General features: G+C 38.3%; 1 protein-coding gene across 1 annotated transcript in view; it reads right to left on the bottom strand.

Moving 5' to 3' along the window:
- LOC148313106 (uncharacterized) overlaps positions 1 to 26,602 on the bottom strand; it is a 206,770-nt gene that overhangs the window by 26,099 nt on the left and 154,069 nt on the right. Inside the window, exons 10-22 of the mRNA XM_088267889.1 lie at positions 24,154 to 24,269; positions 20,725 to 20,938; positions 19,137 to 19,271; positions 18,089 to 18,292; positions 16,821 to 16,951; positions 15,419 to 15,547; positions 14,474 to 14,620; positions 13,909 to 14,060; positions 12,625 to 12,734; positions 10,530 to 10,763; positions 7,035 to 7,124; positions 5,279 to 5,415; positions 4,609 to 4,756 (exon numbers count right to left, since the gene is read on the bottom strand). Of these exons, the coding sequence (XP_088124015.1) occupies positions 4,609 to 4,756; positions 5,279 to 5,415; positions 7,035 to 7,124; positions 10,530 to 10,763; positions 12,625 to 12,734; positions 13,909 to 14,060; positions 14,474 to 14,620; positions 15,419 to 15,547; positions 16,821 to 16,951; positions 18,089 to 18,292; positions 19,137 to 19,271; positions 20,725 to 20,938; positions 24,154 to 24,269 (1,947 nt within the window). The remainder of the gene's footprint in view (positions 1 to 4,608; positions 4,757 to 5,278; positions 5,416 to 7,034; positions 7,125 to 10,529; positions 10,764 to 12,624; positions 12,735 to 13,908; positions 14,061 to 14,473; positions 14,621 to 15,418; positions 15,548 to 16,820; positions 16,952 to 18,088; positions 18,293 to 19,136; positions 19,272 to 20,724; positions 20,939 to 24,153; positions 24,270 to 26,602) is intronic.

The following is a 26,602-nucleotide window of genomic DNA, read 5'->3' as shown; positions in this document are numbered from 1 at the left end:
ATATATATATATATATATATATATATATATATATATATATATATATATATATATATATATATATATATATATATATATATATATATATATATATATATATATATATATATATATATATATATATATATATATATATATATATACAGTGGTGCCTCGCATAACGAACGCCTCGCACAGCGAACGCTGCACACAACGAACATCCTTTTCGTTCATTTCACGATTCATACAACGAACTTCGCTTCACACAACGAACTTCGCTTCACACAACGAAGTCGCCCACTTCACACGATCACTGCCGATTTATTGCATCCTTCCGCGCAGGCAGTCGTTAGTCACTGAGCAGTACGATTAACTTACGCACGTGTCGCAGCAATCGTTCATCATTACAACGAAGTCGCCCGATCTTCTACGATCACTGCCGATTAATTGCATCCTCCCGCGCAGGCAGTCGTTAGACTCGTTAGTCACTGCGTAGTACGCTTAACTTACGCACGTATCGCAGCAATCGTTCTTCATTACGAATTAAATCGCACACGTATCACGGCAGTCGTCCTTTTAAGATAAACTCAACATTTTTTTTATATGATGGGTTCTAAAAAAAGCAGGAAGGTGATTTCTCTTGAAATGAAACAGGAAATAATTAGAAGGAGTGAATGTGGGGTAAAACAGTGTGACCTCGTCAAAGAGTTTGGCCTCAATAAGACCACCATTTTCACCATTTTGACAAACCAATAATAACAAAAAATTTATCTTTTTTTTATGTCATCTTACCATATTTTATGCTACAGAACGAATTATTTTTTTTAACATGTATTGTTATGGGAAAACGCGTTTCACATAACGAACTTTTCGCATAACGAACTTGCTCCTGGAACGAATTAAGTTCGTTGTGTGAGGCACCACTGTATATATATATATATATATATATATATATATATATATATATATGTATATATATATATGTATATTCCGGAGCCGGGAGATCTGCCTTCTGCCCACACCTCGTGGACCCTCTATTTCGCCTTTTATGATTAGGTGTAGTATTAAATAATATATATAGTAAGAACAAAAATATTTCTTTTATTTTTTTAAAAAGCGCAAGCCGATATGTGCATAGCAGTGCGGGCAGGCGTCTGGCGGAGCTGTGTGCAAAAGGTGAGTGCAAGAGAAGCATGAATCAGGGTGTGAGTGTGTGCGAGGGTGTTGGAGGTGAGTGAGGGTGTTTAAGGTTTTGTGAGGGTGTTTGATGGTGTGTGAGGGTGTTTGACAGTGTGGGAGGGCGTTCGAGTGTGTGTGAGGATGTTTTTATTTGTTTTCAGTTGCATTTATTATTTATTTTGCTTATTATGTACAAGATTTATAGATCGTTAGTAGATTTCTGTTTCTTCTGAATTCATTTTAGTTCAATTTTTATTTATTCAAAGATTTGGCATTTAATTTGTACATTTTAATTTATGTATTAAATTTAAATCAAACACTATTTTTTTGAGAATACTAAGCTGTATTTTAATGTTAAAAAAACACATAGATACATTTAAGTCTTGAAAAAATATACAAAAAAAAAAGACTATTATATCTTTTATTATATAACATTAAACCATGAGTGTAAGTCCCTCTCCAAGCACAAGAGCACAGTCTCTTTTATGGAGAGGCACAGCGAATCAAAATATAAAAGTTCTCCATATGCATAAATGATTCAAATGTATTATGTTATAAAAAAAATGTAAATATATTAAATAAATAAAAAAAAATATATAAAAATAAAAAATTGTGACAATTTTTTAGCCGAGTTATGGCATTTTCAAACGAATGTCACGTTGAATGTTTATGTGTATTTTTAATAATAAAATACAACTTATTAGACTAAAAAAAATCAGTGTCTGATTGAACATTTAATACATACATTTTAAAAAAGGTGTTTTATTTTAAACTGTGTTGGGAACAGGAGGGATAATCTAGTGTGGGCCAATCGGGTACTTGTCAGCATTTGCCCATTGCTGGGAGGAAACCACGTTGCTCTCCTCAGGAGAAGGCGGACTGCTGACTGTCGACAACAGGCCTTCCGTTCCACCAGAAGAGGGTTCGGCATTCTGTTATCTAGCTTGCTTTACAGATTATGTGAGGTATGATAGATAGATCATGTCCGCCTCCGTGGTGTAATGGTCAGCATGTTTAGCTACCGTGCTGGAGGTCCCGGGTTCGATTCCCAGGGGGGGAGGTGAAAATAAATATTAGTGATTTAACACTGTAATATTTATTTAATATTACCCTGGACTGGTTCCTGAAGCGCAAGAGTGATCACCTTGCCTTCATGTAAGTAATGATCAAGATAACACTGCGTCAATTTGATGCAGTGCCCTATGCACCATTAGGTGCGGATAAGGGTTATAAAGAAATAAAAAATGATAGATAGATCGTGCCAAGTCTTTTTCAGTCGTCCTCGTTCTGTTTTCCCTCTCACATTCGCCACATATATTTTCTTAGTCATTCTCTCGTTATCCATCCGATCCACATGTCCATACCACCATAAAGAACTCTTCCAAATCTTTTCAATTATTCCTCGTTCAGCCTTGTATTCCTTTCTTATATCTTCGTTTTTAATTCTGTCATACAATGATTTTCCACACATTCGCCTGAGGGAGCGCATTTCAACAGCGTTCACTCTGCTTTCATCCTTCCGATCAGATAAATCAGAACCTAAAATCTGGCAGTGTCAAAAGTCTGCGTAATCGGAGGGCATGTATGACTAGATGTATGGATGTGAAGGAGGTATGTCAGGACAGAAGAGTGTGGCGTTCCATCGTCTCTGCCTACCCCTGCGGTGAAACGGCGTGATGGTAGTAGTAGCAGTAGTGATAGATAGATAATGATAGATTGTGCGAGGTGAGTCGGTTAGTGGACTAGAATACTAAATGAGAAATACCATGATTTGAATGTGCGGGTATATCCATATCTTGTGTTCGCGTGCATTCAAAAATAAAAAAAACAAATAAAATATTACAATTCCACTACAAAAAATGACTGTGAACGTAAAAAATCAGTATGCATATTTTGTCATCTCAATATTGATGATGAGGAATATATGTCGCTCACTCCTTTCAAGAACGTCATAAATCAAAAAACTGTATTTTTCAGGAGACCGTTTTTAAAGTTTAAAAATATAACACAATGTATTAAAAATAAATATCAAGCCACTTATTGAACTTTTTTCTGAGCAACAGATATTTTTAGGTGAAACCTGAAGGTTTTTTCTCCATTTGAAAAATATTTAGTTTATTCAAAAAAATAATTAAACAATACCTTTTCTTCAAAATGAAAAAAACAACATTTTCTGCCCTGTAGCGGGTAAATATCAAGTTAAAAATATGATTCTTTTTCTGGGGTATAGTACATTTTCTAGGCATTCTGAAAACATGCATAACTGAAAATTGACGATTTTTGATTTATGACGTTCTTGAAAGGAGTGAGCGATGTGTCAAGGTATTCATAGGGCTAATGACATGTCATAGGCTGGTTATGTGATCACTTTATACCCGTGTAACATTCACCATTCTACCCATAGTGGCCCATTCCATCCAATTAGGACACATTGTTGTATGTATTTATTTTTATATTTCTTCTTGGTCTTCTGCTGGTCTTCTGGTCTTATGCCTAGTGGCGTGTTTTTAAAAGGAATTGTCCTGCTGCGATGTCGATTCACAGCTGCCATTTAATCTCTTTGATCGTCTGCCCGAGAGTCGTTCTACCTTGGGGCTGGCCGTGCAATGCAATGTGGGGGAGTCTGGATGGTTCCATTCTCACACCATTGTCTCCTTCGTTGCCTTCCCCACCTAACGACATCTTCCATCTCGCATATTTCCCTTATCCTGGTGTTCCTTATTCCATCTTGTAGACTCTTGCCAGATATGCTCCTCAGTCTTAGAAGCTAAATCAACTGATGGTGCCATCAGTCAAATTAAATCTCTTCCAAATCTATATAAAATGCTACCCGCATGTGGAAGGCACCCAAGGCCATTGCACATATACAGGTTTATAAAATTAATGCAATGTGGATGTTTAATATGGACAGAATGATGAATGTTACACAAGTCGCTCACTCCTTTCAAGAACGTCATAAATCAAAAAATTTGATTTTTCAGGAGATCATTTTTAAAGTTTAGAAATATAATACAATGTATTAAAAATAAATATCAAGCCACTTATTGAACTTTTTACTGTGCAGCAGATCTATTTAGGTAAAACCTGAAGGTTTTTTCTCCATTTGAAAAGTGTTTAGTATATTTAAAAAAATAATTACACAATACCTTTTCTTCAAAATGCAAAAACAACACTTTCTGCCCTGTAGCGGGTAAATATTAAGTTAAAAATTTCCCTCTTTTGCTGGGATATAGTACATTCTCTGGGCATTCCGAAAACGTACACAACTGAAATTTGACAATTTTTGATTTATGACGCTCTTGAAAGGAGTGAGCGAAGTGTATGAAGTGATCACTTAAGCCAGCCAAATGCCAGGCCGTAAGCCCTGGGATGCTCAGAATTCCATCTTCTTTCATATTAAAAGAATGATCATATCATGTTGAGACACCTATAATAGTTTGGGAAGCCTACCTCGTCGTCGTCTTCGTCAGAGTCCTGGCCGGAGCCGCTTACGGAGGTGGCCGACACGGTGACCATGGGGATCGGAAGCACGGGTTTCTTGGCCTTCCGCTGCGACTGGCGAAGCTCTTCCACGTCCATGGCGTTCACCGTATACTCACTGCAATGGCGGTATTCAATTATCGAGATATTTATATTATTAGTATAATTAAAATTTGTTTAAAAATCACTATAAGTATTTTGTTATATCGCCTACTCCTTTCAAGAACGTCATAAATCAAAAATCGTTAATTTTTAGTTGTGCATGTTTTCGGAATGCCCAGAAAATGTACTATATCCCAGCAAAAGCTGCATATTTTTAACATAATATTTACCCACTACAGGGCAGAAAGTGTTGTTTTTTGCATTTTGAAGAAAAGGTATTGTTTAATTATTTTTTTAAATATATTAAATGTTTTTCAAATTGTGAAATAACCTTCAGGTTTTACCTAAAAAGATGTGTTGCATAGTAAAAAGTTCAATAAGTGGCTTGATAGTTATTTTTAATAAAATGTGTTATATTTTTAAACTTTAAAAACGTTCTCCTGAAATATCAAGTTTTTTGATTTATGACGTTCTTGAAAGGAGTGAGCGATGTGGTGTTTTGAAATGGCCCCATACACCAAATAATGGACTTCCTTACCTCGGAGTGTTGTCGTCAATGTTATCCGGGTAGTAGATGACCCTGTCGGAAGCCCGAGTGTTGTGGTCTGAAGAAGAGGTCCGCTCGCCGTCCGAAATGTCTTCAATGTCGCCGTCATGCTCTGTAGACTCGTGATCCTGTAAAACGGCATTAAATAATATCGTTTTCATACAAATGTTTGTACAGTATGAAATTAAAATGTGACTTTGTTTTAAAATCACTATAAATATTTTATTATAACTTAGGTAATTATAATGTGAAGCGGAGGGCTGATCACCTTTCCTTCATGTGGTAACGATCAAGATAACACTGCGTTTATATGATGCAGTGCCCTATGCACCATTGAGGTGCGGATAAGGGTTTGAAAAAAAGATTATAATGTCTACCGGTTTCCAAGCTAACCGCTTCTTTATCAAGACTGATTAATACTAAAACACTATCTACTAAACAATATTCAAAAGTACAAGTTCAAGTTCAAGTTTGTACAGTAGTTTGAAAATAGGAATTGAGATGTGGTAGGGTGGGCGGTCGAACCATGAACCTCGGGAACGGAATACGACAACAGTATTACGATTACAGCCCGTTTTTAAACAATTTCTACAATTTTTAGTGGTGCAAAATGTTGAATTTGATGGCGTACGATTCGGTATTGACTTTGTTAAATGGCATGCTGAATTTATTTTTTAAAATTAAACCCTTGTATCATAACACTAATTTAGTTTTGTTTCATTACAAATGACTAGTTTTAAAAACTACAGTTGTTTTCATCGACAGGTGATTAATAAAATTCAATTTAAAAAAACTAAAAATAAAATAACCTTCATAATAAATGGTTCATCGCGTTCAATAACTGTAATAATAAATAGTACACAATGTTCTATCACTGTGACAAAAAATTTTACAAAATATTCAATAACTATAGTAAACAAAATGTAACAAAATGTTCAATAACTACAGTAAACAAAATGTTACACAATGTTCAATAACTATAGTAAACAAAATGTTACACAATGTTCAATAACTATAATGATAAATGGTACTATATGTTCAATAACTATGATAATAAATGGTACATACTGTTCAATAACTGTATTAATAAATGGTACAAATATTATAATTGTAATAATAAACGATACACAATATTTAATAACTGTAACAATAAATGGCACATTATGTTCAATAACCATGATAATAAATATTACACAATGTTCAATAACTGTAATAATAAATGATACACAAATGCTAACAAATGATACAAAATTACCTGTAATAAAACACGGCACGTTATGTTCAATAACAATGATAATAACTGGAACACAATGTTCAATAACTATGATAATAAAGGGTAGATTGTGTTCAATAACTGTGATAATGAATGGTACACAATTTTCAATAACTGTAATAATAAATGGTACACTGTGTTCAATAACTGTAATAATAAATGGAGCACGATGTTCAATAACTATGATCATAAACGGTAGATTGTATTCACTAACTGTAATAATAAATGGTAAACTATGTTTAGTAACTGTAATAATAAATGGTACAGTATTTTCAATAACCGTAATAATCAATGGAATACAATGTTTATAATGATGATAATAAACAAAAGATTGTGTTCACTAACTGTAACAATAAATTGTACACTATGTTTAGTAACTGTAATAATAAATGGTACACAATTTTCAATAACCGTAATAATAAATGGTACATAATGTTCAATTACTGTACTTAGTGGTGTGCAATGTTCAATTACCTCGTATTTAAAACTGCCGAGTGACGAGTCGTCCGTGTGGTGGCGCACCCTATCCAGTCTCCGGGATAGTTTGGTGACATTGGACACGTTCTGGATATCCAAAAAAGGGAACAAAAAACAAAAAAATAAAATAAAAACGTAATAGCAAAACTGTGCGTGCGGCCATGAGCGAAATCATATTCTAGCAGATTGCGAAACCATGCATGTGGCAATAGGTATTATTTTATTTATTGTAACTCCAGACAGTTGGTTGAATTTCATTTGAAATCTTTAGGTATAATTTCCAAAATTAAACAAGGTTATTGGATCCATTCAACTTTTATTTACATATATATTATGAAGATATGTATGTTCATCAGTTTGATAATGTCTTAATATGACGAAACGCGTCACATATTTTCATAATATATCGCTCACTCCTTTCAAGAACGTCATAAATCAAAAAACTTGATTTTTCAGGGGAACGTTTTTAAAGTTTAAAAATATAATACAATGTATTAAAAATAAATACCACGCCACTTTTTGAACTTTTTATTGTGCAACAGATCTTTTTAGGTAAAACCTCAAGGTTTTTTCTCAATTTGAAAAATATTTATGAAAATAATAAAACAATACCTTTTCTTCAAAATGCAAAAACAACACATTCTGCCCTGTAGCGGGTAAATATTAAGCTAAAACTATGCCTCTTTTGCTGGGATATAGTACATTTTCTGGGCATTCCGAAAACATGCTCAACTGAAAATTGACAATTTTTGATTTATGACGTTCTTGAAAGGAATGAGCGATATATGTAAATAAAAGAAGAATTTAATCCAATAACCTGGTTTAATTTTGAATATATTACCCGAAAAGGTGTTTTTTTTTACTATTGCAAAACCATGCGTGTGGCAAAGGCACGTGGCATGCATGTGTTTATAGATCGCAAAACCATACATGGCCATTTTTATAGCTGATTGCAAAACCATGCATGAGGCTAGGTAATTTTTAAAAACAGACTGCAAAACCATGCATGTTTCAAAGGTAATTTTTTAAAAACAGTTTGCAAAACCATGCTTGTGGCAAAATTAGTTTTTTTTTAACAGATTGCAAAACTATGGGTTCATTTCCCAAGAGGGTTACAATAAATATTAGTGATTTTTCAGTCTAATGTTTATTTAATATGACCCTGGACTGGTACCTGAAGCGGAAGGCTAATCACCTCTCCTTCATGTATTAAATGATCAAGAGAACACTGCTTCTTTACGATGCAGCGCCCTATGCACCATTGGGTGCGGATGAGGGTTAGGAGAAGAAGAATATTCATGGGACATTTGTAAATTTACAACGGACATTTCGCTCACTCCTTTCATCAATGTCATATATCAAAAATCGTCAATTTTCAGTTGTGCATGTTTTCGGAATGCCCAGAAAATGTACTATATTCTAGCAAAAGCGGCATATTTTTAACTTAAAATTTCCCGCTACAGGGCAGAAACTGTTGTTTTTGCATTTTGAAGAAAAATATTGTTTGAATTATTTTTTTAAAAAAACTAAAAATTTTTCAAATGGAGAAAAACCTTCATGTTTTACCTAAAAAGATCTGTTGCACAGTAAAAAGTTCAGTAAGTGGCTTGATATTTATTTTTGATACATTTGATTATATTTTCAAACTTTAAAAACGATCTCCTGATAAATCAAGTTTTTTGATATATGACGTTGTTGAAAGGAGTAAGCGATTTGTAAAATTTTAATCTGTAGGTAATAACACATGTACAGAACATAGTGACAACTTGCATGATATGTAACTAACAACCAAATCACAAACACAAACTTCTTCTTCAAACCCTCATCCGCACCCAAAGGTGCTTATGGCACTGCATCATATAAACGCAGTCTTATCTTGATCGTTAACACACAAAGGAAAGGCGTTCAGTCCTCCGCTTCAGGTATAAGTCCAGGGTAATATTGAATAAATATTAAAGTGAAAAGATCACTTAAATTTATTTGAACCCCCCTGGAAATGGAACCCGGGACCTCCAAAACGGTAGCCGAGCGTGCTGACCATTACACTACAGAGGTGAATCACACAAACACAAAGCATAAACAGGATCACACAAGATAACATTTAATTAGATTTGAAGATAATATTGAAGCATTAATTAAAAGCTACATATAAGCTAAATGCGTGATGAATTTTTCAAAGAATACCACCTAAATATTCTTAACCCATTCGCATATCAGTTTTTTTTCAAAATATGTATGCAAAGACACTAATTGAATGTATCCCCGCAAGTAAGAAAGTTGCCCCGCCCGGAGGGCAGGTGATATGGTTTGTCAAACAACGAGGCGCTAATATTTTGCACCTGATAAAACGAGAACAAACATAGAAATAATTTTTAAATTAAGATAAAGGTACCACAACTAAACAGATTGATTTTTGTGGTAAAAATCAGTCTGACCAATCATAATACTCAAGTGTTAGAAGGTCAAAGGCGTTCAAATTCATAAAATTATAACTTTTACTGTTTTACCAATAAATATGGTACATATAACTATTATACACGTATTTTATCGTGTGTCTAGGTCAGAAATGTGATAAATTAAAAGAAAACTTGAAAAAATAACTCAATAAAACATTACACCTGGGATTTAAAGTTTAGATTTCTAACTGATTTTAGTTGATATTTCAATCAAAGGATAATTCTATCTTTACAGGGACATCTTAAGTCAAGTGTCGTCAATAAATTTGTATTAAAATTATAAGAAATAATGCATTATAAAAAGTTTTCCTTAAACTTGCCGCGTTTGGTCGCTAGCCACAGATAATCGATGGTCTCTTCTAACCTAACCTAACATGAACTAACCTAACCTAACCTATCCTAGCTGTTGAATTATCAAACCATGTAAGCATTGGACGAAATCATAAACAACAAAACACATAGCAAGCTTTTGCTTGCATAGGCGGGCAAACAAAACAGTTCAAACAAAAACCTCGTAATCGCGTTCGGCCTTCATCGTAACCTTGCCGCGATTGGCTGCTAGCCACGGATAATCGATTGTCTCTTCTAACCTAACCTAACTTGAACTAACCTAAACTAGCTGTTGCATTATCAAACCTTGTAAGCATTGGCAGAGATAAGAACCTAACCTAACCTCACCTCACTTGAACTACAGGTTCACAGGTTTACAGGTAACCTAACCTAACCTAGCTGTTGCATTATCAAACCATGTAAGCATTGGACGAAAGCATAAACAACAAAACACATAGCAAGCAAAAAGGCGGGCAAACAAAACTGTTCAATCAAAAACCTCGTAATCGCGTTTGGCCTTCATCGTAATCTTGCCGCGATTGGCTGCTAGCCACGGATAATCAATCGTCTCTTCTAACCTAACCTTACTTGATCTAACCTAACCTAGCTGTTGCATTATCAAACCATGTAAGCATTGGACGAAATCATAAACAACAAAACACATAGCAAGCAAAAGGCGAGCAAACAAAACTGTTCAAACAAAAACCTCGTTGTAATCGCGTTCGGCCTTCATCATAACCTTGCCGCGATTGGCCGCCAGCCACGGATAATCGATCGTCTCTTCGACAAACGGCATTCTCATGGCAGACGGCGCGGCCCTTAGCGGCGAATAGGGCGATCTTAGGACCAGCTTGGGTTCCAGCGGTCGCAGCATGTCGCCCAGCATGGACAGGTTCAGTGACCTAGGTCGCTCCGACCTCCTGCGGTCGCCGGGTTTCAGCTGCGCGCGCATACAGCGACGCATTTGGGTGTTATTTGTTATTTGGGAGAGTGTTATCGCAGAAGGACCACCACCAAACCAGTTTTAGGTGAAGTGAAAATGAGAAAAAAAAACAAAAGAATGAACAACAAAAACGGGGGAAAAAATTTAAATGTCAATATTGTGCAAAGGAAATAATTTCATTTCATTCAAACCCTCATCCGCACCCCAATGGTGCATAGGGCACTGCATAATATAAACGCAGTGTTGTCTTGATCGTTAACACATGAAGGAAAGGTGATCAGCCCTCCGCTTCCGGTACCAGTCCAAGGTAATATTGAATAAATATAAAGTTTAAAAATTGCTTATATTTATTTGACCCCCCCTGAGAATCAAACCCGGGACCTCCAGTACGGTAGCCGAGCGTGCTGACCATTACACTACGGAGACAAAGGAAATAAACTGTGATATGTTTTTATACAAATGTCAGATCGTAATATTTTTATTTTAATGACCTGATGATGGAATGATTTTCCGAAACCAGCACACAAATTACACAAAGTCAACGATGAATGATAAGGAGAGAGTTATATTACCACACCACAAAGTTATCAATGCTTTTAATATACAAATTAACTATGGAAAAACCTATTTTTGATGCTACATAGTAGTAATATTGATAAAGTAACTTTAGTTAGTCCGCCTCCATAATGTAATGGTCAGTTCTACAGTAATCTACCGTTCTGGATGTCCCTGGTTCGATTCCCAAGGGGGGTAAAATAAACATAAGTGATTTTTTCACTGTCATATTTATTCAATATTACCCTGGACTGGTACCTGAAGCGGAGGGCTGATCACCTTTCCTTCATGTGTAAACGATCAAGATAACACTGCGTTTGTATGACGCAGTGCCCTATGCACCATTGGGGTGGCGGATAAGGGTTTTATTATTAACTTTAGTTAGTCCGCCTCCATAGTGTAATGGTCAGTTCTACAGTAATCTAACGTTCTGGAGGTCCCTGGTTCGATTCCCAGGGGGGGTCAAATAAATATAAGTGTATTTTTTACTCTAATATTTATTCAATGGACCGGTAATGTTCATACATTATTGAATAATGGAATTATGAAGAAAAAAAATGCAATTTCTACTACATTACTATCATATGAGTAAAATTTATAAAATTAGCACATTATTGACATTTTATATGTGATTCACAAAGAATAAAAAGACAAAAAAAACAGCGTTAAGTAATAAAAATAAACATAACACATCGCTCACTCCTTTCAACGTCATATATCAAAAAACTTGATTTTTCAGGAGATGGTTTTTTGAGTTTAATATTATAATGAAATGTATTAAAAATAAATATCAAGCCACTTATTGAACTTTTAAATGTGTGCAACACATCTTTTTAGGTAAAACCTGAATGTTTTTTCTCCAATGGGAAAATATTCAGTATATTTAAAACAAATAATTAAACAACACCTTTTCTTCAAAATGCAAAAACGACACTTTCTGCCCTGTAGCGGGTAAATGTTAAGTTAAAAATATGCCGCTTTTGCTGGGATATAGTACATTTTCTGGGCATTCCGAAAACATGCACAACTGAAAATTGTCGATTTTTGATATATGACGTTGTTGAAAGGAGTGAGCGACATGTCTTCATTTAAATCAAAACTTAAAAGAAAAATAATTATTTTTGACAAAAACATTAACTAAAATTATGTACAATGAACGTTTTCAAATTAAAAAAGAAAACTAACCGACCATGACGCCGCTCTCTGTAGGGGTAGGCAGAGAGAATAGAATGGATAGGTGCCGAAATGTGTGCTCCCGAAAACCACTGCTACTAGTAGTGACAGATACTAATTTGGCGCGTACCTGTTTGTTGTTGATATCGGTCATGCTCTGCGTGGTTTCCGAGTAGATCCGGGTGTCCGTTCCGCTGTCGAGCGAGCTGTCTTTAGACCCGTCAGATTCCATGGGCCGTTCTGAAAAAATAAAATACAAGTTTCTCATGAGATACGGTGTTTTTCTATTCTACATAATATTTTGAATGTGTCTAAATACTTGTTCACAAATCTGAGTTGTGTATAAGTTATAAGCTTAAATAATAAAAATGAAAATGATATTTTCTGGCGTTTCTCATGTGTGTGATTATAATTCAGGATTCGGACCTCACGTACTAATAAAGGAGTTTCTGCTAAATAAAAAGCTTCTTTTCGTCTCACCAATAGATGTCTCTACTGAAGTACTAGTGATTCAAGAACAATGTTTCAAAATTGGTTCATATATATTTATATACATATATAGAACTTCCAAGAATTTGAGTAGTTTGGTTGTCAATAATGGATAGAATTGGTGAATGTTACACGTGTGTAAAGAAATCACTTAAACCAGCCTATGACGATCGTCAGCCCCTTAAATGCCCAGACTTCCATATTCTTCTTCATCTTTGATGAGATGTGAAAAAATAATTAAAAATAGCTCCTGTAACCGGAGATGATCCAGATTTTGTGAACAAGTATTTGGACACACTCAAAATGTTATGTTTTATAAATAATAAAACAACATAATTTTTCATTTTCATATTATTTATTTCCTTTTATTTTCTTTATCGACATTCCTTTTTTGTATTGATACGTAAAAACTATAAAAAATGTGTTTTCTTGAATATACATACTATTACATAAAAATTGGTATATGTCCGTTTTGAAGACAAAAATAAATGGTTAGTTTAAGTACAGTATACTATGTCCGCCTCCGTAGTGTAATGGTCAGCATGCTCGGCTACCATTCTGGAGGTCCCGGGTTCGATTCCATGGGGGGGTCAAATAAATATAAGTGATTTTTTCACTCTAATATTTATTCAATATAACCCTGGACTGGTACCTGAAGTGGAGGGCTGATCACCTTTCCTTCATGTGTTAACGATCAAGATAACACTGCGTTTATATGCAGTGCCCTATGCACCACTGGGGTGCAGATAAGGGTTTGAAGAAGAATAAAACGCAGCTTCTGAGGAGCAACTAATGGAGACATGAATGCACGTAATTAGTGCAAACACACGTTCCCCATACAAACATAGCACAGGCGCTACAGCGTCGGGGCAGCATCACCAGGGCCCCGTACAAACTTGCACCCAGATTGGCGGTTAGTCGGTACCTGGTTCCATGTAGTAGTCGGGCAGGTAGTCGTTCTTCTCGGCCCGCATGGCCCACTTGCCCCGCACGACGGCCTGCGGCGGGCTCAGCACGCCGGCCGACGCTGCCTCTCCGCCTATAGTCTTCTGCGCCCACGGAGGCAGCCGCCCCAAGCTGAAAGCAATCGAGGTCATCAACACATCAACTACCAAGAAGTGACTAGCTGGCGTTTTAAACGACCAAACGCCGATTACTCGGTTTTTCTACCTTACATACTGGATTGTGCACCTCCGTAGTGTTATGGTCAGCACGCTCGGCTACCGTACTGGAGGTCCCGGGTTCGATTCCCAGGGAGGGTCAAATAAATGTGAGTGATTTTTTCACTCCAATATTTATTTAATATTACCCTGGACTGGTACCTGAAGCGGAGGGCTGATCACCTTTCCTTCATGTGTTAACGATCAAGGTAACACTGTGTTCATATGATGCAGTGCCCTATGCACCAGTGGGGTACGGATAAGGGTTTGAATAAGAAAAGAAGACATACTGGAAAGAATTCAACATTGGTTTGTCAGGTTGGTACTCACTCTAGCGGCGGGATGGCCACCCTGGACGGAGTGTCTCTGGTGGCGAGCACGAGCGGGTCCTCCGCGATGCCGTGCCCGTGCATCATGGGCGAGCCGGCGCGGTCGCTCTCGCTGTCCAGGGCCACCCCATTGGAGCTTGGCGGGCGTCTGGAATCAGGCGTTGCGCGATTACAGGGTCGGATCGGATATCAAACAGATTTATATAATCAGTAACATTTTTTTAAATTACATCTCAACATAGGTGAAGAAGAATATGGAAGTGAGAATATGGGTATTCATAGGGCTGACGACCCGCCATAGACTAGTTTAATTCCCCACTTTAGTAACAGAACTTCCAAGTATTTGAGTTGTGTGGTTGTCAATAATGGGTAGAATTGGTGAATGTTATACGTGTGTAAAGTGATTGTCCGCCTCCGTGGTGTAATGGTCAGCGTGTTTAGCTACAGTGCTGGAGGTCCCGGGTTCGATACCCAGGGGGGTTGAACATAAATATTGGTGATTTTACACTGTAATATTTATGTAGTATTACCCTGGACTGGTTCCTGAAGCGCAAGGGTGATCACCTTGCCTTTATGTAAGTAATGATCAAGATAACACTGCCTTAATTTGATGCAGTGCCCTATGCACCATTGGGTGCGGATAAGGGTTAAAAGTTAGTAAGTAAAGTGAACACTTAAACTTGACTATGACGGTCGGTCGTCAGCCCCGTAAATGCCCAGACTTCCATAATCTTCTTTATTGAGATGTCATAAAATAATATATCTACTTTAATTATTTCACATACCGGAAGATGCCTGAAAACATGATTTAATTTTTTTATTAAACTATAGTAAATTGGCAAGTTATTTTATTCACAAAAATATTTGTCGGTTATCACAATAAAGTTGTGAATAACTCTTTCGACTAACCGAAGTATGAACTGAGTAAATTAGCATATAAACTCACTTTCCCTGGCGGATGGCTTGCTGGGCCAGTCTGGCCCTCATGGTGACCACCATGTCGTGCGGCACCCTCCATATGAAGATGCAGCCGTCTCCAGAGGCCGATATCAAGTGCTCACAGTCCGCCGTGAATCTGCAATGAAAAAATCACCCATCAATTCCTCACATTCTTCTTCGGACGCGTAGGGCACTGCATCAGATATTTAAATTTGATCATTAACCTTCTCCTCCTGGTGATATGTATTTGGTCATCTTTTGTGTGTGTTATTCAAACGGGAAGCCAGAAAAGGATATTTAAAGAATTCTTACTTACAGATCGTTTATTGATATAAGTTCTTACACTTTAATTATAATAATATATATAAAACCCTTACCGCAACCCAATGGTGCATAGGGCACTGCTTCATATAAACGCAGTGTTATCTCGATCGATTACACATGAAGGAAAGGTGATCAGCCCTCCACTTCAGGTACCAGTCCAGTGTAATATTGAATAAATATTAGAGTGAAAAAATCACTTATATTTATCAAACCCCCCTGGGAATCGAACCCGGGACCTCCGGAACGGTAGCCGAGCATGCTGACCATTACACTACGGAGGCGGACACTTTAATTACTATTGATATTAACTATTATAATTTAATCTAATTAATTGATGAAACTTTGAATTAAAATGTGAAGCTAAATACACGTCCGTCAGAACCAAGCGATGCAGGCGAATCTCCGTCTCCTCGCTTCGGTTGGCCGCTTTTGTTGAATTCGTTCGGGAATCTCCGTGGCGAATTCGCATATTTCAGTGTTGCCAACTTGGCAGTAGCAGTACCTTGTAGCTACACGCCTACATGTATTTACTACAATTACAAGTTTAAAAATGAGAATATCAGTATAAAATACTATATCTTTAATGTTTTCAGCTGATACTTAGTGGTACATTTTATAATATCTTTATAAAGTTAATAGACTTTGTTTTCACCACTTTTTTTATTCATATAATTCAACCTACCGGTTTCAACAATACATTGTCATCATCAGGGTTTATTTTAAATATATATAAAAAAAAAAACATTTTTTGTCGGTGTAATGTTTTTATTTCACGATTACCTGTATTGTACTTTCTGATTATCTCTGCATTCAAATTATTTATAATACTTGAAAAAAAAATAAGTATGAAATTCGTCGTTTTAAAAAAAAATTATTATATTTTCGACGGTCTGCATGCGGCCCTTGGGAAAATTTTAGATCATCGATGCACTCGACTGACCCTGATAAATATCAAACCCAGGACAGTAGGCCACGTAGAATGCTAATCACTTCACCGCGGAAACAACTAGTTTTGAGAACTTCACATTTTCTCGTCAACGGGTGAAAATACAAACAAACGGGTGAAACCAGCAAGAAGCCCTCACCTGAGTCCGGTGACGAGCTCCGAGTGGCCGTACATGGTGGCCATGCACTCTCCCGAGTAATAGTCGTACACGCTCAGCGACTTGTTGGTGCACGACGTCGCCACGTAAATGCCACTCTTGTCCAGGACCACCTGACAAAATAAATCACACAATGAAGGATACAGATGGCATTCTATTGTTAAAAATGGCAAAAGGTGTTTATAAATTAATGGCTCTAGGGAGTACTTTTTATAATAATAATAATAATAATAAAACCCTTATCCGCACCCCAATGGTGCATAGGGCACTGCGTCATATAAACAAAGTGTTACCTTGATCGTTTACACATGAAGGAAAGGTGATCAGCCCTCCGCTTCAGGTGCCAGTCCAGGGTAATGTTGAATAAATATTACAGTGAGAAAATCACTTATATTTATTCTACCCCCCTTGGGAATCGAACCCGGGACCTCCAGAACGGTAGCCGAGCGTGCTGACCGTTACACTACGGAGGCGGACTATTTTTATAACTCGGTTTAATTTAAAAGCCTTTGATGCCTCAAAAGTATGAGTGAAACGCGAGCGTTATGATTTATACCACAAAAACCGACCTGTTTAGTACGTGCTTACTTTTTCTGTATTTAAAAATTATTTCTTTGTTTGTTCTCGTTTTATCAGGTGCAAAATATAAGGGCATCATTGTTTGACAAATCATATCACCTCTCCTCCGGGCGGGGCAACTTTTTTTACTTTAGGGGATAGTATTCAATTAGTATATTTGTATTACATATCGCTCACTCCTTTCAAGAACGTCATAAATCAAAAATCGTCAATTTTCAGTTGTGCATGTTTTTGGAGTGCCCAGAAAATTTACTATATCCCAGAAAAAGCGGCATTTTTAAAACTTAATATTTACCCGTTACAGGGCAGAAAGTGTTGTTTTTTGCATTTTGAAGAAAAGGTATTGTTTAATTATTTTTTTAAATATACTAAATATTTTTCAAATGGAGAAAAAACCTTCAGGTTTTACGTAAATAGATCTGTTGCAAAGTAAAAAATTCGATAAGTGGCTTGATATTTATTTTTAATACATTGTGTTATATTTTTTAACTTTAAAAACGTTCTCCTGAAAAATCAAGTTTTTTGATTTATGACGTTGTTGAAAGGAGTGAGCGATATATTTAAAAAAAAAAAATTATATCCGGTCGGGTTCAAATTAAAAAAATACTCCTAAATGTAGAAATAACTTTGTGAATATGATACAATTATTATTACTTATGAGAGTAGCTCACCTTGATGAGGCTGCCCTCGTCCCCAGGGCTGGCCCGGAAGGTCTTGGTGTGGCGCCCGGAGCGCGTGTTGTAGACGCGCACGGCGCGGTCCTGGCACGCGGCCAGCACGTGGCGCCCGCCGTTGTCCACCTCCATGTCGTACAGCGTGCTGCGCGCCGAGCAGTTGTGTCCGCGCACAAACTGCCCCGGGCCTCCGCCGGGGGACTGCAACGGGGGGCGGTGTTAAACAGGGCCAAAGCAGGGAGAGGGCACAACATGCAATGGTAAACAGAGCCGAAGCAGAGAATGGGACACAATGTGACAGTGCGTGAGGCAATGCTATATTCAGTAAGGCTCTCCCATCAGCAATTTTCCACAGGGCCAAATCAGAGCAAAGAGCACAATGTGACAAAGCACATCGTGTCAGGCTTCTTCTATCAGCAATATTTAAGAGTCGAATAAGAGAGAGAGGCACAATGTGACAGTGTGAGCATATTCAGCGAGGCTTGTCCCACAAGCAAAATTCAACAGAACCGAAGTAGAGAGAGTGGGCACAGTAAACCAGTGTGTTAGAATATCACATCAGGCTTCTCTCATTGGCAATATTCAACAGAGCCGAAGCAGAGAGAGTGACACAACCCACGATATAAAAGAGACAGCATGTGAGCATATCATGTAGGAGTTTTCCTATCCGCTGTGACTATCCGGCGAGTTGTGACCTATATGCAGTTTTTTGATCGAAATTGCAGCGCCATCTATTGAAAGTGAGTATGCAAAACTTTACAAGCATTTTTGAGATAGTATTTTATGAAAATGGAGCTACATAAAACATCAAATTTTTTATTTTTATAATTGGCACATTTGAACATGAAAATGATTTTATTATTATTTTTTTTTTTACAAAATGACAGCGCAATCTGTTGAAAATGACGGAACACTTTGCAAGCGCGCTTGAGGTAGTATTTCACGAAAATTACCCAAATTTATTATTATCATTGTCACATTGGCCACGGATGTCAACGGTCAGATGGCCCCAAGAGCCGGAGCGCCCCCGGTCTGGCGTACATACCTCGACCAGACTGCGGAACAGGATGGTCTTGTCGGCCCCGCACGACACCATCTGGAGGCTGTTCTCCGTGGTCAGGAAGCGGACCGCCGTGATGGAAGAGGAATGGTCGTCCAGAGTCTGCACGAAGTTGTAGTCCTAGATAGAAATTATCAATAAAATTGAGACATCCTCCAAGATCAAAATGGCCAATATGGTGTTTTAGAGTGCTGAGAATCGATATATCGACTCTAAATTAAAAGTAAAATTTGCCAAAAGAATCACCAATCAAAGTAAGTTTAAAACAAAGATCAACACTCTCAAAACAAACCCTTTTCGGAAAATTGCCAGTACATAGAGATATACATACGTACTAGGAAATAATTCATGTCAAATGAGATTCGACATTGGGCTGTAAGGGGTTGAGTTCTGATTTGTCAATAATATTGAACCAATTTTTTTGTGGAAAACAGATAAACATTTTGTTCTATTGGATTACTTTAGGTAGAGCGCGAGAGACGCCTGCAAACATTGTACAGATGGGAATTGGGTGTTGCGGCTACTTGTGATTAGTATACTGAGGGTCGGGCGGCAGACTGCCAGAGTATAATTAGGGTCCTTTTCCATACTGTTGGTAGAGAGCGGGAGACGCTTGCGAGCGTTCTATTTGCTTACTTTAGGTAGAGCGCGAGAGACACCTGCAAACATTGTACAGATGGGAATTGGGTGTTGCGGCTACTTGTGATTAGTATACTGAGGGTCGGGCGGCAGACTGCCAGAGTATAATTAGGGTCCTTTTCCATACTGTTGGTAGAGAGCGGGAGACGCTTGCGAGCGTTCTATTTGCTTACTTTAGGTAGAGCGCGAGAGACGCCTGCAAACATTGTACAGATGGGAATTGGGTGTTGCGGCTACTTGTGATTAGTATACTGAGGGTCGGGCGGCAGACTGCCAGAGTATAATTAGGGTCCTTTTCCATACTGTTGGTAGAGAGCGGGAGACGCTTGCGAGCGTTCTATTTGCTTACTTTAGGTAGAGCGCGAGAGACACCTGCAAACATTGTACAGATGGAAATTGGGTGTTGCGGCTACTTGGGATTAGTATACTGAGGGTCGGACCGCAGGCAGCCAGAGTATAACTAGGGTTGATGAACAAAACCGCCAATAACACATTGTTATTATTATTAACATTCATTTTTAATCTTCTCCTTCATGAGACCTCTGTCCTCCACTGCTGGATATAGGCTTTCCTCCATTTCCTCCATTTCCTCCAGTAGGTTGCTGCTTGCAGCTAGTTTCTACCCCCCCACAGCGACTATGTCGTCAGACCATTCTTTTGGGGTCTTCCACACTTTTTTTGTTCTCCTTAGGTCTGCATCGTAAAATTCTTGGGGTACATCTTGTGTGGTCCTGTCTTGCAATATTATTTTTAATGCTGCATTTTAATATTGACATAGTAACTTCACATCAAAGAAAAGTTTTTTTTAACGGATGGGCCCAAATGGAATCCACGAGTTTCTAATCCGGACCTGGGAATGTGGGGGTCCTTTAAGAGTAACATAACATCGTTAGATTCACTATCTAGCATAATTATATAACAAATGAAGGCATACCTCGTCCACGTGAAAGACGTGTATGAGCCGGTCCCTCGAGGCGGAGGCCAGCAGCCTCTTCCCGTTCCCGGAGCAGTACTCGAGGCAGAGCACCTCCGCGTTGTGCGCCTCGAGCCGGCACGTCTCCCGCATGGTACTCAGCTCGTGAATACGCACGTTGCCCGCGCGGTCGCCCGATGCCAGCTGCGTGCCGTCGCACGATACTCGTATGCACCTGCATATGAGGGACATCATCATGCATATACAGTAAAGATGGGACTGATGGTTGCTTTTGTTAACTTCATGCATTTGTAGTGGTCAGCAAGCCACTCAACCCTACTGATAATAAGAGCGAATTCTCAGAATGCAATCACTGCAACTCGCAGTACAAACGAGTCACCGACCGAGAACAAAAGAAGTGCAACGTCTAGTGAAAGGCAACCTGGATTTGTTTTGACTAACATGTGAACAGACTTTGATCCTAAACCGAGACAAAGGAACAAAGAGTTCCCAAACGATATAAAAGGGGAACAGCTTCTGCCTCACCATCTCATTCCTCCACCGGGAGCGCGACTACGAAGTTCCACACATCTCATTCCTCCACCGGAATCGCTACTACGAAGATCGACCTCTCACTCCTCCGCCGGGAATCCGCCAAGTAACACCGTCGCCGTCACGAGACCGCCGCATCAAGACCTCGCTACGATCTCCAGTCCAGCACCCGCGTCCGCATCACGAAGACACTCCGTCCGTTGATCAGACCGTCGTCCTTCGTTACCACATCCCCAAAGTGGTGACCCCGACGACTACAGAACACACGCAACCTTCCGAGAAGCAACCAACGTCATCGTCCAGCGTGGTGTGCCGACTACACCTGCCGACTATAGAACACGCAACAACCTTCTGATCAAGAAACATCGACATCGGAACCATCATCGTCATCAGCATAAAATTCAACAAGATGGCTCGGACACACCAGCACACCGGCGGAGCAACCACCGAGAGAAACCGCTCGGACCCCGCCATGCTGTCCCGACAAAACTAAACCCCCTGGTGGAGGGATGAGATCACAACACAACATCTGAAATTTCAACGATTGAGCAGCAGCCGAATTATGACCTTCAACACCAGCCTAACTACGAACTTCAACATTGGCCGAACGATGACTTTCAACATCGACCGATCACCGCTAACTCCACACAATTCCCCGTGTGGACAGCGAAAACGCAACCGATACCTGGACGGTGAAATAATCACGAAGCTTGATTAATCACCTAATCCAGATGAATCCGTGCTCTTCAGTTACCGAACGTCTACGCCTCGACGCACCGATTCACACGACTCTTCGGATAACTGCAGACACACACGGATCGCTCCAGGCTCCTCAAAGGACTCTTCGTAACTTCAGCCACATGGAGACGACAAGACACATCATAAACAACACGTTGTAACGAACGATACTCTTCGGTACGTCAAACTTCTGAATGAGGTTCGTACCTGAGTCAATCAGTCAGCCAATGCAAGATTTTAACTCGACCTAGGACAATGAAGGAAATTAATTTACAAGAAATATTTCGAAGCGAACTCAGAAACAAAAACAAACAAGGCAACTCAATTATTGCGAAATACAATTCCAAAAACGCCGACGAAGCAACAGGATATAATAATATAATACCGATAAGAAATGAAAGTACGAGTCAGCTGATTAAAAGAACAATGGGCAAATAAAATGCAACTTGAAACGACACGCGCCAGAGTGAATGACATCAAATGCTATGGTCAGCGTTTCATTCAGAAAAACAGCGTCAGCATACAACAATGAAGAGTGTTATATTTATTAATAACCGTATGACACATTTTGCCGACAAGGCAAACGACGAACGACATTCAGTTCTAATATTTTGTGGACGAAAAGCACACAGCAAAGAAGAAGGGAAAATCACTCAAACAGAGACGGATAACGAATCGTGAAAACTTTTTCACTGGGCCCGGGGTATGTAGTGGTCAGCAAGCCACTCAACCCTACTGATAATAAGAGCGAATTCTCAGAATGCAATCACTGCAACTCGCAGTACAAACGAGTCACCGACCGAGAACAAAAGAAGTGCAACGTCTAGTGAAAGGCAACCTGGATTTGTTTTGACTAACATGTGAACAGACTTTGATCCTAAACCGAGACAAAGGAACAAAGAGTTCCCAAACGATATAAAAGGGGAACAGCTTCTGCCTCACCATCTCATTCCTCCACCGGGAGCGCGACTACGAAGTTCCACACATCTCATTCCTCCACCGGAATCGCTACTACGAAGATCGACCTCTCACTCCTCCGCCGGGAATCCGCCAAGTAACACCGTCGCCGTCACGAGACCGCCGCATCAAGACCTCGCTACGATCTCCAGTCCAGCACCCGCGTCCGCATCACGAAGACACTCCGTCCGTTGATCAGACCGTCTTCCTCCTCGTCACCACATCCCCAAACATTATATTATATTATATACCAGATTTGGGACTAATGCACTATGTTATCACACACTAGAGATGTGACTCCGCAGGGGTGACTTCGCAGACATTTCTCCGAAGGGGTAGGTAGAGAGCATGGAACGCCACACTCTTCGGTCCTAATATACACTCCTCGCCTCCTTCACATCCATACATCTAGTCATACATGCCCTCTGATTACGCAGACTTTCGACACCACCAGATTTTAGGTTCTGATTGATCTGATCGTGCCTAGCCTTAGTCGCCTCCGTAGTGTACCGTACTGTACTCGGGTACTGTTCTGGAGGTCCCGGGTTCGATTCCCAGGGGGGATCAAATAAATATTAGTGATTTTTTCACTCATATATTTATTCATCAGTACTCAAAAATAATAATACACTAAATAGTACACTACACTAAATAGGACTGGTACCTGAAATGTAGGGCTGATGGACGGACTTTTCCTTCATGTGTTAATGATCAAGACAACACTGCATTTATATGATGCAGTGCCCTATGCACCATTGGGTATGGATAAGGGTTTAAAGAAGGAGAATTTAGTCAGGCATAATAATTTATAAACATAGCTTTTGATGACTGTGATCGTTATATAGGGCAATCGCATTTTAGAGGTTTAAATGAGTATATGTGAGGAAAGAACAGTGAAATAAATTTATGAGGCGAATGTAATTTAAAAAAGGAGCAGAGGAAGACCGAGAAAAACATGGCACCATCAGGTATGCCAAATACTTGAAAGCGGTCAGGTTAGGAGTCGTAATAATCGGCGGGTATGTATGAAGAGATGCGTGAACGTGGAAGAGGCGAAGAGTGTTTGCAAAGACAGAGTGGTGTGGTGTTCTATTCTCTCTGCTTACCCTTGCGGTGAAGCGGCGTGATGGTTGGTTAGTTAATTAGTTTTGATGAGTATATTTTCTCATATTAAAATATTGGAAAGTAAAAATGGACCAATACCTGACTCCGTTCTTCCCGTCGTACGATACGGGCTTGTCTTTCTCTCCCGCTGACGAGAGGTCCACATCCTTCAGGTACGTCAGTTCAGGATCCATGTACAGGACTCTTTGAAGCTCCTGAAAATTATTTAAATAAATTTTCAAAATAAATTATCTACAGCAGTTTATTACTATTGCTTTGAGACACTGGATTATTCATCCTATGGGCGTTTGTCCACTACACGGAACTACAAGGAATTTTACCGTCCAGCACGTCAGTTAGCAATGTGTATTTGACTACGCATTTTTATCGATTTTTGCGCGGTATTTTTCCATAATCCTGAAAATATCCAGAACATTGGTCTGTATGCCAAAAAATAATATGAAAATTAACTCCTATAATTGGAGACAATCCAGATTTGTGAACAAGTATTTGGACACACTCAAAATGTTATTTAGACATTCTCATAACATTATTTTGACATTCTTAAAACGTTATTTTAGAGACTCATAAAACGTTATTTTTAAATTACACAAAACGATCTTTTGACTTAAAACGTTATTTTGATATACTCAAAACGTTATTCTTAAATTTTTCACGTTTCGACAAGGAAGAAAAGATTCGCTTGCCTTTTTTCTTGACTTCCATATTCTTCTTCATCCATGCTGAGATGTCAAAAAATAATATGAAGTTTACAATATGTTATATAATTTGAACAAATTGGAAAATCAAAGGAGGAATGCACCTGCTCAGGAAAGGCGTGCAAGATGGATCGGTTATGTAATACGTCAAGTAGGTCTCTTGCATGACATAATGGAGGGTATGACCGAGGGGACAAACTTTATTCAATTCAATTGAATTCAATTCAATTGAATTCAATTCAATTTATTCAATAATTAACACGTTCGATGCTAACTATAATTACAAGATATTTCATGTCACGCTGAGAATATTCGGCTCTTCTAAAGTAAGTAAATAATATGTAAAATGAATTGAAATCAAGGTAAGAATACCGTCCGCACCCTTTTATGCCATTACAAATGAAGTAACTTCATCCCAGGTATAGAAGGACAGTTATTTTTTCAAGGGCGAGCGAATCAAAGCTATGTTTACACGTGCAATTTTTTTTACTGGAAAGATTGTTTATAATTTTTGACTATCCCGTTCCAAAGGGAGTATAAATTTCAATAGTAATTGTACCTCATAATGTTAAAAAAGTAACAAACAAAATTGGATTTTTTCTGCTGAATTTTTCCATTCATTTTTCGCATTTTTGTCTTCGCGTATCGCCGTTCCAACACGCGGCATCATAATCTATCTATCCCCACAGTTTAGTCATCGGTGGTACATCGTCAATTTGCACGCGTGTTCATTGTGTTCCCGATACGCTAACGTTATTTGGCAAATACAGAGTGATTTTTGTCGTTCTTATAAGAATTATAATTAATTTATATTATCTACTGACATTTATTGGTGCAATTGCATTTTTACGTTTATTATATAAAAATTCGGAATGGAAACCAAATGACAGACGTTAAAGAAGAAAATTCATTCAGTATTTTACCATGTAGCTCGTAAAAGATAATGCAAGAAAACAAAGCAGATTAAAATCACATAATAAGCTCCATCAAAAGGCATTTAGCTTATTTGCAGATGAAATGGGGGAAGAATTCCCCTAAGATAAGTCGCTATAATTTCGACCTCTGCAAATCTGACAAAACAAAAACAAAATAACGTGTGTGGTTTGCGACGAATTTATATGTTTGAGACATAAACATGAGGTAAAAAAGTTTTACTGTCCATACTGTTCACACAACGTTATTTGATTTTTATATTGTTTTTCACTATCTGGATTTTTTTAAACATTCTTTGTTTTTTTTCCCCATAATATAACGACAAATTATAAACACGCTGTATAGTACGCTTCTTACTCTATCCTCACCCCTCCCCGCACGCATCATTTCCGGTCGACATCCGTCCGAAGCGCTACTACAAGTAGTGTCCAGTGATATTTGAACTTCAGGTGGAATTGAATGACATTTCCGCAGAGAACTTATTCGCAACTATGTTTTTTTTATGTAGATGTTGTGTCAAACAAATATGTACAAGGAAGATTGTTTTTTTTTCCAAATAAAAACAAGAACAATTGATTTTTTTCTTATATTTTCAAACAAGTAAATAAAACTAATGTGATCAGAATTGTTTTTCGTGGTAAATACGAAAACATGGTTCCAGACACAATCCTGGTCCGTCTGGACATTGAAGACAGCAAAATATGGAGTCTTTTCTTGTCTTTTTTTCACTCCAGCAATATTTACACCGTCTTCTTTTCGTTGTGCCGCGATCGTCTTTCGAGCAAAAACTTGGGAGGTGTGAAATAATTTCCTGTTTCGATATTTGCATTGAGGGAGGAGGGCCGAGGAGTTTTTCAATAACTTGAAGTCTAAAATCGTATAGACTCATTTTCTTT

This window comes from Brachycentrus maculatus, unplaced genomic scaffold (genome assembly GCF_059751285.1).
Source record: "Brachycentrus maculatus isolate JH-2025_06_01 unplaced genomic scaffold, ASM5975128v1 h1tg000020l, whole genome shotgun sequence".
Taxonomy (NCBI): Eukaryota; Metazoa; Arthropoda; class Insecta; order Trichoptera; family Brachycentridae; genus Brachycentrus; species Brachycentrus maculatus.
This window is presented reverse-complemented; position numbering and strand designations above follow the sequence as displayed.